The following is a 17,391-nucleotide window of genomic DNA, read 5'->3' as shown; positions in this document are numbered from 1 at the left end:
TTTGTAGAAAGACTGAGACTTTGAGGTAGAAAGATGAAATCAATGGAAATACTCAGGGCTGTCATGTGAATACCTGGGATTTTGCACTGCCAATTCACATTTTCTGAATGAGTTATTTCTATGTACCCTTACAGCAGCCAGCACTGCACTGCCTTGCATATATTATATGCTCAGTGAGTACTTGTCAACCGATTTTATACAAGCATGTGACAGCATAAATATATTATGAAAAATGAGGAGGCTGGGCACCAAAAGAGTCAGGGTTCCTTTTCAAAAGAAAAAAAAAAGTTCAGAGTGGTAGAGCTTAGCTTAAAGTTCAAATGCTCTTGCACCCTGCCCTGTAGTATCTCTAACCAGGGGATCTGATAAGGTAGTTGAAGGGTGATATTACCTTTGCTCCCTCACTGCAATCAGAAGCATTCTTAGCTTGTCGCTGGCCTCCACTGGCTAACTTGCTGTGGAGTTTTCAAGACATAGAATCTTCCTTTTCACAATCCAAAGAAGATGCTGTTGAATTTGAGGATCCTGTTGAACAACACAGCTCTTAGAAATGCTCACAATTTCATGGTGCGAAGTTTTGGGTAAGTGCTGGCCAGAGATCTGGGTCTGTCTTGGGAACTGTAGTGATAAATGAAAGTACAGTCTGTAGAGGAATGCAGCCACAAAGGCTGCTTTTGCAGTGCGTGCTCTACTCTTCAGACAGCTGTCTCTAATTCCAGCTGAGCTTTCATTTCTCAGCCCTTCTGCAATCAGATTTTGTCGTGCATTGTGGGGAAAGCTAACCACAACAGGTATAATGACTAAATGTTCTTGACATCTTCCATTTGTGTACATTCTAAACAAGCAGCCGGCTGGAGGAAATTAAAGGGACTAATATACACGGGGTCTTCAGCTTATATTTGGGTTTGCTGGAAAACAACGTATCACTCTCAGGACTAATCAGTTCTTTAAAACAAAGTCAAACTCCAAATCACAATTAGATAAATATTCACAAAGGCATTGCAAAGGAGCCACAAATGTGATGGGATAGCAGTATTTTCGTTTGTTTTTATAATATCCAAATTTAAAATCCATCCCTGAAATTCTTGATGGTATGTGTAAAGAAGACTGCTTCAATAAATTCATGATAAAAGATTAATCCTGCTTCAGCCACTGAACACAGGATTGAAGGCATGGAGCGTGTCAGCGGGGAAGGGGAGGGGATGGGGAGATGACTCAGTTGAGTGAGCAAGGTCATCAGGTGCAGACAACATTGCTAGAAAGTTTCTAGAGTAGTTGCCTGTTACCAATCTGAAAAAATGCATTTCCTCAGAGACTGTTTACAACCTAAACCAATCTGAGAACAGTGTCTCTCACTTGCTAAAGGAAGAAGCTTCTAGTCTGAAGTTTTCTCCCAGTATTGGGCAGCGTACCTGTGACAGTGGCCCATGGCTTCCTTTTTCTAGATCACCTGGTGCTCTAGGTTCTCTGGACTCCACCATTAGCACCACTTTTTAACGTGAATATAAGGCTTTAAGAAGCCAGAATAACATTGTATGTATTATAAAGTAAGCCCACAAACCTAGGGGAGACCTCACAGCCATGAAATAGTGCCTTCTGTTATTTTACAGAGAAGGTCAGTGAAGCTCAGGGAGATTTTGGGGTTTACCAGTTAATGCCAGAATCAGAGTACATAGTCCGGTAGTTTTGAAAAAAGCTCAGGTTTTGGAGTCTAAAGAACTGGGTTCAAGGCCTGGTACAAGCATTTGCTGGTTGTATGACCTTGAGCAAGTCACTAAACTTCTAATGTCGCTTCACTGATAAAAAGGGGAGAAGGATAATATCTGCTCTGCCTATATCACAAAGTGATTTGGTCATTCATTCAGCAAATGTTTATTGGGCACATACTGTGTGCCATGCCCTATACAAGGTGTTAGAGATAGAGTGATAAATAAGATCATAAGATACATGAAGTCAAAATCTAGTGATAATTAATGAGATAATATGTGTGAAACTTGTGATGTAACTAAATAATATTCATTATTCATTTTATTATTCCATCTCACTGAGTCACATCAGATAAAGATGTGATGAAATTTTATTCCATCGTTTTTAACAAAGAATCGGCACTGAGTTGAAAATAATCAACCGAATGAATAACCAAAGCCTGGAATTTAAACTTATACTCTTCTTTAAAGATTTTATTTTTATTTATTTGAAAGTCAGGGTGACAGGGGTAGGGAGAGAGATCTTACATTCTCTGGTTCACTCCCCAGTATGTCCACAAGGGTCAGATCTGCCAGGAGCCAGGAGCCCACAATTTCATCTAGGCCTCCCATGTGGGTGGCAGGGGTCTAAGTACTTGGCCCATCTTCTGCTGCTTTCCTAGGCACATTAGCAGGGAGCTGAGAACCAAAGAAGAGTAACTGAGACTTGAACTACCATTTTCATATGAGATGACAGTGTTGTAAGCAGTGGCTTAACCCACTGTACTACAATGCTGGTCCCAAACTTGAACTCATGTTTGAAAATTACAGGGATGCATTTTTACAATAATTATAGGTTAAATTTTGCAAAGTAAAACCTCTTCCAAATAGTTGGGCTTTTTTGATATTTACTAGTATTCTGTTGTCTGTAGTCACTTCTGAAAATGAATTTCTGAAAATCCTGGCTTGCTGTCTCTCACAGGGAATGGGAACTGGGGCAAAAGCACAGGTAAATCATCCCAAATGTACATCTACAGTTTTAAAAGATGACAGTCTCAAATTATGCATGTTGTGAAATCTCAGTAGCACAAGTCTCTATGAAAAATGAGATAATGTTGACATGATTTCACCATGGCATTCTCATGCAGCCTGTCTTTTTTTTCCTACTGTATCAGACACACTGAACACCACTAAGACCCACAACATTTAATAAGCCCCCAGCAACAGAGAAAATCTCCCTGTCAATTCTGCCTGTGTTACACTTTAATTTTCAGCCTTCCACAGCGTTTCAAACTCTCTTTTCCAATCTCTCTTGGGAAAGGTCCCTTGTTACACAACATACCATGTGAGTTTGCCACTAGCAAGTGATAGGAAATAGGTGGCACAAAACAGGGATTGCACAGTTTCAAAGTGAGCAGCCATGTTGTCGTGGCCACGGTAAAATGACAGCTTAAGCAAGGCTTAAGCCAGCCACACAGGCCCCTGGATCAATCATTTTTAGTCAATTAATTTTAAAAAATCAGTAGGATCAGACGCCAAGATTGCTCAAAACACCCAATTCACAAGCTTCCATCTCACAAACAAGGCTCTGGAGCCTGGCTGTGTTTGGATAAGAGAGAGTGCCCTATGATTTGTGGCCTATTAGGGAAAGCTACTTAGAGTTTTAAAGAAACACTAAAAAATCTCTTTCTTTATCAGAGTCCAGTTTGTAAGTGCTGTTCAATTTCATCTCACAAATAGAAGTTTCTTCAGAGAATATTGAGCTAAGCCACGCAATTCTGTGCAGGCTACGGATGGAAGCCAGAGGTGACTGGTTTTCAGGTATTTCATTCCAGACTCTGTGAGGGCTCACATAACTCATTATGTTTCCCTCATCCAAAACATACCCATCCATACACATGGGGACACACAGAGTGATTACAGATCATCCATGATCTTGCATAGAGGATAGGAAACAGTGCTCTTTGATCACTCACGTTTTATGTCAAAACTTAAAATGAATGCCTTTTAAAAAGTATCCTAATTTGACTTCAGAAAACCATACAAGGAATGGATCTGGAATGGTATGGAATCATGATGTTTCCCTTGGCCAACAGTAAAATGTTTCTCCTAGTTTCTTATGTTTAGTAATTTAGAAATTTAGCTAAAGTAAAAGAAGCCACAGATTTTCAACAGTTTCGGGTTTCCAGCCCTTTAATAGTAGGTCTGCATAAAGCTAGCCCTCGACTGAATTCTTCAATTTTCGTTTGAGGAGAAGTTTCAGATTTTAGGATACTGATGATCTAAAGTGTCTTAGAAATTACCTAGTCACTCAGTAATCAATAATAAATTGTACCACATATGGTTGTGTGGCAACAATGAGGAAAGTTTCAAGTAAATTTTTACCAGCAAATTAGCATTATACTTAATAGTGAAATAAATACATTTGGAAATGATTTGTGGGGTTTTTGCACATTAATGGAATCAGTTCAAGATTTTTTTTGTGTGTGGGAAAATAAAGGTACTCTTCCTCATGTGAATTCTCATATGCATTTTGAAAAGGAAAGAAAAGGTTGGAATCGAAGTTAGACAACTGAGAATGGCTCCAGGATGGCCCATGAGAAATCATATGTTTATAAACTTCATGAATATTGTAGAAGACAGACATAGGAAATCACTGACTTAATTCACTTTCTTAATTTTGCAGATGAAGAATTGAGGCCAGAGATGGCAAACAACTTGCCCAAGATTATAGTTTATTCCTAAATCTTGGCTAAACTAGTACTACAATTCAAATATTTAAAGCCACTTCTCTTTTTCTCCCATTACTTTGATTACTTACTTGATTACTTGATCTCTTCAAGTTGATCAAGTTAACCAATCTATCCCTATGTCTGTTTTGTAGGGATAGACACAATATCTCAATAACAAACAAAACCAAAAAGAGCCCACAAAAATATACTTTAACTCTGGAATTATTGCAAGGTTAGGGAAACATCAAAATCTCAGCCATGAGGCCCATCAGCCCTCTTTTATGCCTCCAGAAGCTAAAATCTTTATCTCAAGTTCTCCATGGGGATCAGAATATCATTTAACACTGAATTTTTTCCTACTCTGGCAAAGTCAGCTTCTGACTGACCGCATTTTACTTGATCCAAGCACTTTTTCTTCCCACAAAGTACAATTATGCCAGGGACCCCATCCAGGTCTCTCCCATTCCCCAATTTACCAGAGTTGAAAAATGCACACTCTAGCAATGAAAGACTTCATTCTGCCAATAGTGAATACTCTTCCAGATTGTAGCTACAGAGATATTTGGGGGAAGTGAAAAAAAAAGGGATCTATTGTTACCTTGGCTTATATTCTTAGTGTCCAGTGTTCGGGTGCTAAGAAATGACTGTAATTGTTTTTTAAAGGGATAGCATTAATAAAAAGAACTAGTCTTGCCTTTTTCAAAGGCTCTGGCTGTAACCAAACCACGATGACAGTTTTGATGAAAAATCTCTGTGTGATTCCCATGGTTTATTCCATGGCTGAAGACTGATAATGTGGTTTAGGCTGGGTTTACCAATTAAATTTTTTTCTTTATTTCTGGCTTTACATTGTATGCAATTTACTGCATGAAGATCAAGCATCTTATGAGAAGACTGAAATAGTGATTTTGGCCTTGGTTCTGGGGCTCATGAACCAGAGTAGTTTGCCTCCAATTGAGGAACAGAATCTCTGTAGGAATGTAGCAACCATTCATGCCAGCAGTTTTGCCAAATTTAAGTGTGGGCTTATCATCAAAAAGCAGAAAAACAAACAGAAATAAGGAGCTTATATCAGAGGCTTTCAACGTCATTTAATTGTAGAGCTCATTTACATTTCTCTAATTCTCAAAGTAGTTTGAGAAAGAGCTGTGGCAGCTTCATTTTGGAGCCAAAGGAAGGTCTGTGAGGAGATGGTAAACAGGATAGGAACTTAAACTGGGGCCATTGTGTTTGCTTTCCTTCCAGTGATAAATTTTCCTGGTTAGTTCTTGATATCTATGAAAAACAGCTCTTTTCCCAAGCTAACACTTCCTGCCCAACCTCCTAGATAGAACTGAGAGAGGTGGTGACGACTCGAATGATTTTTCTATGGTATAAACAGCATCACCCACTTCACCAGTTTGAGCTTAAATTTTCTAAAGATTTTCTGGTTACTCACTCAAGCCCTCACATGCTGGTATGAACAGGTATACAGTATGCAGTATACCTTGTTGTCCTTTCCAAAAGGGAGGAGAGGGAACCAAAGTATCTGTGTAGTTCCACTGTTATTGTTTCAGACTCATCGATGAGCAACAAACACTGGTTATACCAGGTCTTCTAACCAGTTTTCCAGATTTGGGCACTTGACTTAAAGTACTGTGCTTAAGATCTAGTGTTTTTTTTTTTTAAGATTTATTTATTTATTTGAGAGAGCTATACAGAGAGAGAAGGAGAGGCAGAGAGAGAGAAAGGTAGAGACAGAGAGAGAGGTCTTCCATCTGCTGGCTCACTCCCTAGTTGGCTGCAATGGCCAGAGCTGCACCAGGAGCCAGGAGCCGGGTCTCCCACACGGGTACAGAGGCCCAAGGACTTGGGCCATCTTCTACTGCTTTCCCAGGCCAGAGCAGAGAGCTGAGGATCCAAGGTTCTAATGCTCTTGTTTCACATACAAATGTCCAACCATTGTTCTATAAATACTATACCAGAATTGTTAGGCCTTAGGAGATTTCAGGTTTAGCAACATACCAGGCCACAATCAATTGTCTTCTATGATTCTTAGGCTTTGTGTTCAGCCTGAGATACAGTCAAACTTGCTGTTGCCTCAACATTAATTCTGTCTTGGAAGCCGTTGATGTCTTTCCCTGTCAGTAGAACTTGGTAAGGACATTGAAAACCTGTCATGACAAATACCTCTAAATTCATTCCCAGAAATCTACTGAATTTCTTATACAAATTGATTGACTTGGTCCCAGATGCCTAATAGTATTCATTCATCCATTTACTTAAGAAATATTTCTTGAAGGAGCAAATGTTTGCCCTAGCAGTTAGGATGCCTATACAGAGACATGCATCCCATATTAGAGTGTCTCAATTCGATGCCCAGTTCAGCCTGACTTCAGCTTCTTCTAGTGTAGACAATGAGAGGAAGCAGTAATGGTTCAAGTCTTTGGGTTCCTGACACTGCACATGTGGGAGATCTGGTTTGAGTTCCTGGCTCCTGGCTTCAACCCTGAGACTGATCCAGGGCCATTTGTGGGGGCTGGGGAGGGGGTTAAGTCAGTGGATGGGAGCTCTCTCTCACTCTGTTTTTCAAGTAAATAAATCTAATAAAAATTTTAAATACTATATCCCAGCTCTGGCAATAAACACTGGGTATATATTGGTGAATAAAGCAAGAAAGGTCCCTGACATCATGGAACAAACAGTCCAATGAGAAAATAGTGTAAGCAAGCAGTAAACAGCACATAGATACACATTACAAATCGTAATAAGTGCTGTGAACAGAATGAGGGTAAAGTGATGACTACTTAGTATAGTCAAGGAAGGAATCTCACAAGATATAGCATTCAAGCTCCCAGCATAAGGATGAGAAGGAGCTAGATTTGAGAGCTGTGCGAAGAGTGTCTGGACAGCAGTAATAGTTTTATGACAGAAAAGCCTATGAAATACAAGCAGCCCTTCCTTTGCATGGTCACCATATGCATGGACTTCAATTATCAGAGTTAAGTTCATAGCATCAGTCCTCAAAGAACACAGTTCAAATTTCATTTACCATGGTATATTCATTGTGGCTGATTGCATAAAATAAAATTCTGCTGCTTGCTCCTCAGTCACTGTGTAAATAACAAGCACATCATGATCACTGGCCAATCGTATCACTTCTTCCAACGTTTATTAGTGATTAGTGTCTGTCTGCTATTCAGCTCATATATGAACAGCGAAGAGTACAGTTTTGCTGCCTTCTTTTCTCCTGGTACAGAGCCATGGACATTTTATAAATATGAATAATCAAAAGAGGGAATTTCTAACAGATGTGCAAGTGCAGCAGAGAAATAAAAAGTGGTAACACTAGAAGTTAAATTAGAATCAAATGTAAATGGAAGCATAAAACAAAGTGCTGGCTGCAGGATTGTTGATGCTGCCACTGAGACCCTCTAGATATAGACTGACAAAACTGCAGAAAGTGGTTGTGACAAAGAGGACAATGGTGTCCCAGGGGACATGACACTAGCAAAATACTTTACATTAAAGGAATTCTCAGAGATATTGTACAACACTGAAAGTGCAAATGATAAAATGTTAGAAGCTAGTCCAGACTGAAAAAGGAGTAGAACAATTCACCAAGAATGAAAAATGTGTGTACTCTTACCTTACAAGAAGCAAGAAAGCACGGTTTAAACTGCTTTTGATAGAGTTTTAACAAAGAAATAAAGCACTCTACTACTCAATGTATGTAATGTCTTAAATTTTTCTATTGCAGTGTGTTAAGGATCCATCAGTTTTACTATTTTTTTCACCTCCCTCTTTTTTACTTCTTCCTTTATTACCAAAAATAAGAGTGTTTTTAATGTATTGGAAAAACCATTTTTTAAGTCTCAGAACAACTGCAATTTTTTAAAAGATTTATTTTATTATCATTTATTTTTAAGGTACAGTGACAAAGAGAGGGGAAAGAGAGAGAGAGAGAGAGAGAGAGAGAGAGAGAGAGATCTTCATTCTACTGGTTTACTCCCTAAATGCTTGCAACTGCTGGGGCTGGGTCAGGCCAAAGCCAGGAACCTAGAACTCTATCCAGGTCTCCCATGTTGGGGCAGTGGCCCAAGTACTTGGACCATCATTCATTGCCTTTCAAGATATATTAGCAGGGAGCTGGATGAGAAGCAGAGCCGCAGAGAATTGAACTGGCACTCTGGTATGGGATGCTGGTGTTGCAGGCAACAGTTTAACCTGCTGTACCACAATGTTGACCCCAACAATTATGATTTTGCCCTCTAATTATTAAGGTCTCTTTGCATTGTTTTAGATTTATTGGTTATTTATAGTCTCACACTACCTCACACTACCATGCAAAGCCATAACTGCCTGAATTTAAAAAAAAAAAGCTTTGGAGGATATCATACTAAGTAAAATAAGTCAATCGCAGGAGAAATATGGTATGATTTCATTTATATGAGATATCCAAAATAGTCATAGTCATAAAATCACAATAACTAGTGGTTGTCAGGAGATCCGGGGTAGGGGAAATGTGGAGTTGCTACTTAATGGGTATGAAGTTTCAGTTGTACAGGATGAATGAGTTCTAGAGATCTGCTGTACAGCATCATGCAGGTGCCTATAGTTAACAATATGGTATTGAGCGGTTTAAATATTTTGGGAGAGTAGATCTCACATTGTGTCCTTACTGCAAAACAAAGACACAAAATCTCAAAGGGACACAAAGAGACTTTGCAGGGAGAGCTTATCTGTTAATGTTTATTGGGAATGCAAACCCAGGGCAATAGGAGTGAGTAAAACATTATCAGTGGCAGCCATGCGGTCCAAGGGAAAGAATTTGAAATTAAGTTTCAGTTCTATATACATTTTTAAGTAAAATTTATCAGATCTTGGCAAAAAGGAAAGATTCAAGCAGGATGTTTGTATGTTCTTTCTACCTTTGTACTCGTATGTTCTGTCCGTGGAGAACTGACGACTAGAAATAGCAGCATTTCACAATGCAATCCCAACAGTAAACATTAGCCCTGACTCTAAACAGAAGCTTAAACACTTGCTTAACCCCACCTCCAACTTAGAAACTTCTTGAATGTGGAAAGACAAATCTGAGGAAGTCCCAGAGACCTTTACCTCCCCCTAGTCGGTCTTCTCTTGGGGTAGTAACAGCTGGAAGGTGGTGCTTTTGAAATGGCAAAAGATGGTCTTGATCTTCTTTCCTGTTTCCTTGCACAGAAACCAGGGGGAAATGTTTAATTCTTTGTAAAATATTTATTTCTTTTTCATTTCCATTTGTATTTCTCTGAGATTCAGCAAGAATAACACAATTCTATGATCTATGATAATCTCTTAAATGAAATCTGTAGGCCTATGAGTATTTAGAAGGGAGAGGATACAACAAAATTCTCAGGGCTGGCAGAGGGGGAGTATATTGAATCCCTTATGTACAGCAGTTTGAGGACCCAGTTTTTGTAGGCTCCAAAATAACCGAAAGTCTGAATTTGACTCTAGGCAAAGAATAGGCTTCACAGTTAGCTCCTTAGTTGTTTCCCCTGGGTTGATGGCTAGGAGTTCCAATAGCTAAGGATGTTTCTCAAATTCCTTGAAACAAAAGGACTGAGATTTTCCAGCAAGTTTTTTTTTTTCTTTTTCAAATAGTATAGTAATGGGGGCGAGTGTTGTGGTGCACTGGGTCAAGTGATAAACTGCAAAGCTGGCAACCATATAGGCTCTGTTTCGTGTCCTGGCTGCTCCACTTACGATCCAGCTCCCTGCTAATGGCTGAAGAAAAGCAGCAGAAGATGACCCAGGTGTTTGGGCCCTTGCCACCCACGTGGAACACCCAGAGGAAGCTTCTGGCTCCTGGCGCCCAGCCCTGGCCATTTGGGCAGTGAACCTGCAAATGGAAAATCTCTCTTTCTCTCTGTCTCTGTCTCTCCCTCTTTCTCTCTGTAACTCTGACTTTCAAATAAATGGATAAATCTTTTTTAAAAGTAATAATAAAATAGTATAGGAAGAAGTCTTAAGTGATGCAATATTAATTCATTACCATAAGAATATGTAGTCAAGAAGAATTATCTTCTGTAATTTTATCTTACATCGCTCTTATTTCAGAAGAAAAAATATTTTCAGTAAGGATTAAGTTGCCATGACTCCATTCCAGGTCAGATATGTAAAACCTGTCTTACAGATTCCCAGAAGAAGGCTCCAGTTAACCTTGAAACATGTATGACTGTCAGAAGGTTTACTTTTTTTTTTTTTAACAAGATCAAGCATTTATTTATTTATTTATTTTTATTTGACAGGTAGAGTTACAGACAGTGAGAGAGAGAGAGAGACAGAGAGAAAGGTCTTCCTTCCATTGGTTCACTCCCCCCCCCCCCCCAAATGGCCTCTACGGCCGGCGCGCTGCGCCAATCCGAAGCCAGGAGCCAGGTGCTTCCTCCTAGTCTCCCATGCAGGTGCAGAGCCCAAGCATCTGGGCCATCCTCCACTGCCTTCCTGGGCCACAGCAGAGAGCTGGACTGGAAGAGGAGCAACCGGGACTAGAACCTGGCACCCATATGGGACGCTGGCGCTGCAGGCGGAGGATTAACCAAGTGAGCCATGGCGCCAGCCCCAGGTTTACTTCTTAGTATTAGTACTTATGCATGCCCAGTGTTGCTTAATATTATCATTAATCAAAATTATCATAACCAAATGCATAACTGAAATTCACATATAAATACAAATTTTCTACCTAAATGTAGATAATCAAAGTTATCTCATGCCTGAACACCATGATTGAGCTCATGGAAATAGTTTTGTAAGCTTTTTATTATGATTCCAGTAGAAGGAAGAAAATGAGAGGATGTTCCAGAAAGTTCTTTAGCTAGCAAAGTGTTTCTGCATATTTATAAAGTTATTTTTATAATATTTTACTTTTCTTAGTCTAAGCTTTTTAATTTTGTTTATGTTTTGTTATGGACACAATATTTTAGTATAGTAACATGTGTACTATAAATAAGTAAACATAAATATGTATCTATATTCAAAACTTTTTACTGTTAAATGTATGTAATAATGAAACAGAAATGCTAATGACCCTGATTTAACAAGGATGCACTGTGTACATGTGTCAAAATATCATCCTGTACCCCATAAATATGTATTATTACATATTAATCAAATATTTTAAATGAGGGCCACCACTTTATTTTTTTAAGATTTATTAATTTATTTGAAAATAAGAGATAGAGAGAGAAGGAGAGAAAGAGAGAGATCTTCCATCTGCTGGTTCACTACCTAAATGGCCGCAATAGTCGGTGCTGGGCCAGGCTGAAGCCAGAAGCCAGGAGCTTCATCTGGGTCTTCCTCGTGGGTGCAGGGACCCAACTACTTGGGCCATCTTCTGCTGCTTTTCCCATGCACATTAGCAGGGAGCTGGATCAGAAGTGGAGCAACTGGGACTCTAACCAGAGCCCATGTGGGATGCCGGCACTGAGGGAAAATATTTAACCTTCTATGCCACAGCACCAGTGCCAGGACCACCACTTAAAAGAAATTTCCATTTGAAGAGCCCATAATTTACAAATTTTTAAAAGTAGAAGATAGTGGCCGGCGCCGCGGCTCACTAGGCTAATCCTCCGCCTTGCGGCGCCGGCACACCGGGTTCTAGTCCCGGTCGGGGCACCGATCCTGTCCCGGTTGCCCCTCTTCCAGGCCAGCTCTCTGCTGTGGCCAGGGAGTGCAGTGGAGGATGGCCCAAGTACTTGGGTCCTGCACCCCATGGGAGACCAGGAGAAGTACCTGGCTCCTGTCAACGGATCAGCGCGGTGCGCCGGCCGCAGCGCGCTACCGCGGCGGCCATTGGAGGGTGAAACAACGGCAAAAGGAAGACCTTTCTCTCTGTCTCTCTCTCACTGTCCACTCTGCCTGTCAAAAATAAAAAAAAAAAAAAAAAAAAAAAAAAAAGTAGAAGATAGTAGTACATCTTTGAAACATGACTATTGACTAACATTTTGTTCTATACATGATAGCACTTTAAAAGTTCATAGACAAATGGAATTAAGAGTTAAGTTTACTTTGGTGCAAAAATATTAAATCAATGTGTACTCAATGAGCATAAACTGAAAATACTAATTTCTAGTTGTCATTGAATACATCATTAGTATCTTATATTAAATGAATATATCAACCAATTAGCCAACCACCCCACAAACTCCCAATCCTTGTGGAAATTCACTTTTTCATAAGCTAGAATCTCTGAAAGACTTAATCTCACAAGATGTGTACTGGAAAAAAAAATGTGTTCACCTACTGAACATTAAATGAAGTGACGAAATCTACCAGAAAATTATATATTTTTAGTGAAATATTCATTTTTCTAAGTTACTTGACATCACTCAGTGGAAACAATACATTAATTGAATTTGAGATTCTCATATCTATGATCTTGTCATCATTGCAAAAAAAGTCATACATAAATCTCAATAGAGGATTTACCCTTCACCCAAGAAGCACAAGTTCTCACCTTAAAATTTAATCACTGTTTTGTAAGTTATTTTACTTTTAATAAAATTAATGTTTAATACATGTGTTGCACCACAATTAGCCCTCAGTGATTCATAATTTCTAATGGTAGATAAGACTAATTATTGTTAAATACAGGTAGTACTTGGAATAATGAAACACGTGCTACTCATTTTGTAGAATAATTATAAGAAAGAACAATTACTTTCATTGCAATGCAACAATATGCTAAAATAGGTCTCTTTCTGTTCTAGGTTCTGCCCAGCTCCAATAGGTACAGATTCTTCCTCATTCTTTTTTTTTTAAAGATTTATTTTAAAAAGTTATAGAGAGAGGTAGAGACAGAGAGAGAGAGAGGTCTTCCATCTGCTGGTTCACTGCCCAGATGGCTGCCACGGCCGGGGAGCTCTGAAGCTAGGAGCCAGGAGCTTCTTCCAGGTCTCCCACGTGGGTGCAAGGGCCCAAGGACTTGGGCCATCTTCTACTGTTTTCCCAGGCCACAGCAGAGAGCTGGATTGGAAGAGGAGCAGCCAGAACTAGAACCGGTGCCCATATGGGATGCCAGCACTACAGGCCAGGGCTTTAACCCACTGCGCCACAGCACTGACCCCTCTTCCCTCATTCTAAACTGAGGTTTTAGACCAGTAAATACATTCTTGCCAAGGCAATAGCCAAGATTTAGTTTCACAAGCCATTGGTTACTACCCCCATCTTATAAAATGGGTTACAGAGACAAAGAAAATGCTTGAAAATTGGAAGAAGATTTTTGGTTTTTTAATTTTTTTTTTATTTAATGAATATAAATTTCCAAAGTACAGCTTATGGATTACAAAGGCTTCCCCCCCGCCACGACTTCCCCCCCACCCGCAACCCTCCCCTTTCCCACTCGCTCTCCCCTTCCATTCCCATCAAGATTCATTTTCAATTCTCTTTATATACAGAAAATCAGTTTAGTATATGTAAAGATTTCAACAGTTTGCCCTCACATAGCAACACAAAGTGAAAAAATACTGTTGGAGTACTAGTTATAGCATTAAATAACAGTGTACATCACATTAATGACAGAGATCCTGCAAGACATTTTTTTAAAAAAAGATTGATTATTTTTCTATGTAATTTCCAATTTAAAACCAAGGGTTTTTTTTTTCATTTTCAATTATCTTTATATACAGAAGATCGCTTTAGTATATACTAAGTAAAGATTTCATCAGTTTGCACCCACACATAACCACAAAGTGTAAAAATACTGTTTCAGTACTAGCTATATCATTACTTCACCTTGGACAACCTATTAAGGACAGATCCCACATGGGACGTAAGTACACAGTGACTCCTGATGTTGATTTAACAATTTAACACTCTTGTTTATGGCGTCAGTAATCTCCCTAGGCTCTAGCCATGAGTTGCCGAGGCTATGGAAGCCTTTAGGGTTCGCCGACTTCGATCCTATTCCAATAGGGTCATAGTCAAAGTGGAAGTTCTCTCCTCCCTTCAGAGAAAGGTACCTCCTACTTTGATGGCCCCGTTCTTTCCACTGGGATCACACTCGCTGAGATCCTTCATTTAGGTCTTCTTCTTTTTTTTTTTTTTTCCCTGCGTGTCTTGGCTTTCCATGCCTAAAATACTCTCATAGGTTCTTCAGCCAGATCCAAATGCCTTAAGGGCTGATGGAAGAAGATTTTTGAATATGGGAGTTCAAATATCTCTTCAGCATATACTACTCACAGAGGCAAAATTTGGAATCAACTAGGGCCCATCAATGGATGAATGAATAAATAAAATGTGGTATATATACGTGATAGAATGCCCTTCAGTTTAAAAAAGACAAGCTTACCCTGCCATTTGTGACAACGTGGAAGAACCTGGAGCACATTATGTTAAGTGAAATAATCCAAGTACATAAAAGACAAATACTGCACGTCCTCACAAATGTGTGAAATCTGAAAAGGCAAACTCAGAAGCGGAGAATACAATGGTGGTTTTCAGAGGCTGAGGGAAGGGGGTAGAAGTGCACAAGAGGACAAATTGGTCAATTTTTACAAAATTGCAGTTAGGAGAAATAATCTGTTAATCTGTTGCACAGCACAGTGGCTATAGTGAATGATAAAATGTTACATATTTCAAAATAGCTAAAAGAGGATTTTCAATGTCCTACCACAGAGAAATGATAAACATTTGAAGAGATTGATATGCTGCTTAGCTTGATTTGATCTTTCCACATTTACACATATCAAAGCATCACATTGTACCACATAAGTACATATAATTATTATTTGTCAATTAAAAATTAAAAAGTGTTTAAATAAAAAAAAGAGAAAACTTTTGGAGAGTGTTATTGTTGTGTGTATGGGCCCTTCCATAGAGGGCATACTCTTCCCTAACTTCAAGCCCAGGGAAAGTGGCCCCAGTGGAACCAATCTCTTAAATTGGAGAGCTTGGGAACACTGTAAACTTTTGTCAGGCTGCTATCTGAGAAATCTAGCTTGGCCAGCTAGCTGTTCTGATGACAGAACTGAGTCTGTACTAGGATGGGCTTGACACTTGTCAGAGTAAAGGACACTGACAGCTTCCCATGAAACAATATGAAATGGGAAGGAGACCCAGCATGGTATTGTTTCAGTTTATGACCAAGACACTTCCTGGAACAGGATGATCTCAGCAAAAAAAGGTCATATGTGCCCACTAGGATGCCAGAAGAAAAGTAATTGTTGCCATCAAGAGCTGCTATGAGAGAGTCCCAGTTATCGGGGAATTCTCCAAAGGACCCCCAAAAGCACCCCACAATAGAAAAAGTCAGCCTCAAACAACTACACCAGTGCTAGATTGCTAGAACGGAATCAGACTTTCTCTGATTCTGATTTCTCTTAACGCCTCATCCTACCTTGGCAGGAAGCCAATGCAAGGAGACAGCGCAAAGAGCTTACAACTGTGCTTCCTGTGTAAAAGAAACCAGCTTGTATAAGGAAAAACTAGAAAGGAAAACGCATCAACTTGCAACACATTTCCTAAGGTTTTTTTAAAAAAATCATTGCTATTGTATTATTATTACACATTATTTTACTGAGACCCTTTGAGGTAGTAAAAATAAGCACAGGGCTTTTAAAAATTTTTTTTCTGAGAGTGACTAGGAAAGCTGTAGGGCCCATTGCATTTTTGTCCAGGGACAAAAAGAACAAGTCTCCAAGAATAGATTTGAAAGGCAGTGTGTGGGGCCAGAGCTGTGGCATAGCAGGTAAAGCCACCGCCTGCAGTGCCGGCATCTCATATGGGCACCGGTTCGAGTCCCGGCTGCTCCACTTCCGATCCAGCTCTCTGTCATGGCCTAGGAAAGCAGTAGAAGATGGCCCAAGTCCTTGGGCCCTTGCACCCACGCGGAAGACCAGGAAGAAGCTCCTGGCTTCAGATCAGCCCAGCTCTGACTGTTGCAGCCATTTGGGGAGTGAATCAGCGGATGGAAGACCTTTCTCTCTCTCTTCCTCTCCTTCTCTGTGTAACTCTTTCAAATAAATAAATAAATCTTTAAAAAAAAAAAAGAAAGGCAGTGTGGAAGAAAATGAAATTATTTTCTATTGTGCATTATAAATTGTGCTTGTGCAATATCCTGATTTCAGTAATAGTTGCTAAAATTTGTCAAATATTTGTCATATGCCAGATACTGTTGACTTTGCATGTATTAAATCATTTCATCCTTACAACAACCCTATAAGATTATTATACTCATTTTCCAGGTGAGAAATTTAGGCACAGAGAGAGCTGCAGTAACTTGCCTAGGTTATACGACTAGTAAGTGGCAAAGCTGTCCATTTAGCTATTTTGAGAAAATAAGAATTAAGTCTCTTTCCAAGAATTCTTTTCTATCAATCATCCAAAATACTAAATGTTTAACATGTAAACAACAGGTATACCAGCTTCAATGCATCAACATGTTGCAGAGACACAAAGGGCTACATGTGATTCACATGGCTTTTTCCCTTACATTTGTTTTTCTCCATTTTTTTTCAGGTGTGGGCAACCAGTACAAAATAAAGTACAGCTGAAAGGGCGTGACCTCCTTACTCTAAAGGACTTCACAGGAGAAGAAATTAAATATATGCTCTGGCTATCAGCAGATCTGAAATTTAGGATAAAACAGAAAGGCGAGGTAAGTAACATTTTCTTGTTACCTTCCATTACTACCAATAAGCCTTTTCAAAGTCTTCCTTTCCAAAGAAAGAGGGAAAGGAAAATACATTAGAATTCCTAGATAGTAGCTAAGTAATGAAACCTCACAGTCAAGATAATTGATTATCACTGAATGCGCAGGCATACAAAAAAGCCTAAAGATCAGTTATTCAATGACACATCATTGCATTTCTTTCATGTGAAATGCTGAAATTCATTATTAAGTGGATCAGAACCTAAGAAATCTTTTGTCTGGAAAGATTTTATTTTCATTCCTCTTTTCTTTTCTCTCAGTATTTTCTATCAAGTTAAAATTTAACATGATACTTTTTTTC

The 17,391-nt window shown here is 39.3% G+C and overlaps 1 protein-coding gene across 1 annotated transcript in view; it reads left to right on the top strand.

The window, feature by feature from the left end:
• The first annotated feature begins 356 nt into the window (after positions 1-356).
• The window catches only part of OTC (ornithine transcarbamylase), a 64,172-nt gene continuing 47,137 nt past the window's right edge, over positions 357-17,391 (top strand). The window contains exons 1-2 of the mRNA XM_062184084.1: positions 357-581; positions 16,898-17,036. Coding sequence (XP_062040068.1) covers positions 505-581; positions 16,898-17,036 — 216 coding nt within the window. The 5' untranslated portion in view covers positions 357-504. The remainder of the gene's footprint in view (positions 582-16,897; positions 17,037-17,391) is intronic.

Source organism: Lepus europaeus, chromosome X (assembly GCF_033115175.1).
Source record: "Lepus europaeus isolate LE1 chromosome X, mLepTim1.pri, whole genome shotgun sequence".
Lineage (NCBI taxonomy): Eukaryota > Metazoa > Chordata > Mammalia > Lagomorpha > Leporidae > Lepus > Lepus europaeus.
Note: the sequence above shows the minus strand (reverse complement) of the source record. Positions and strands in the feature narration are given on the sequence as shown.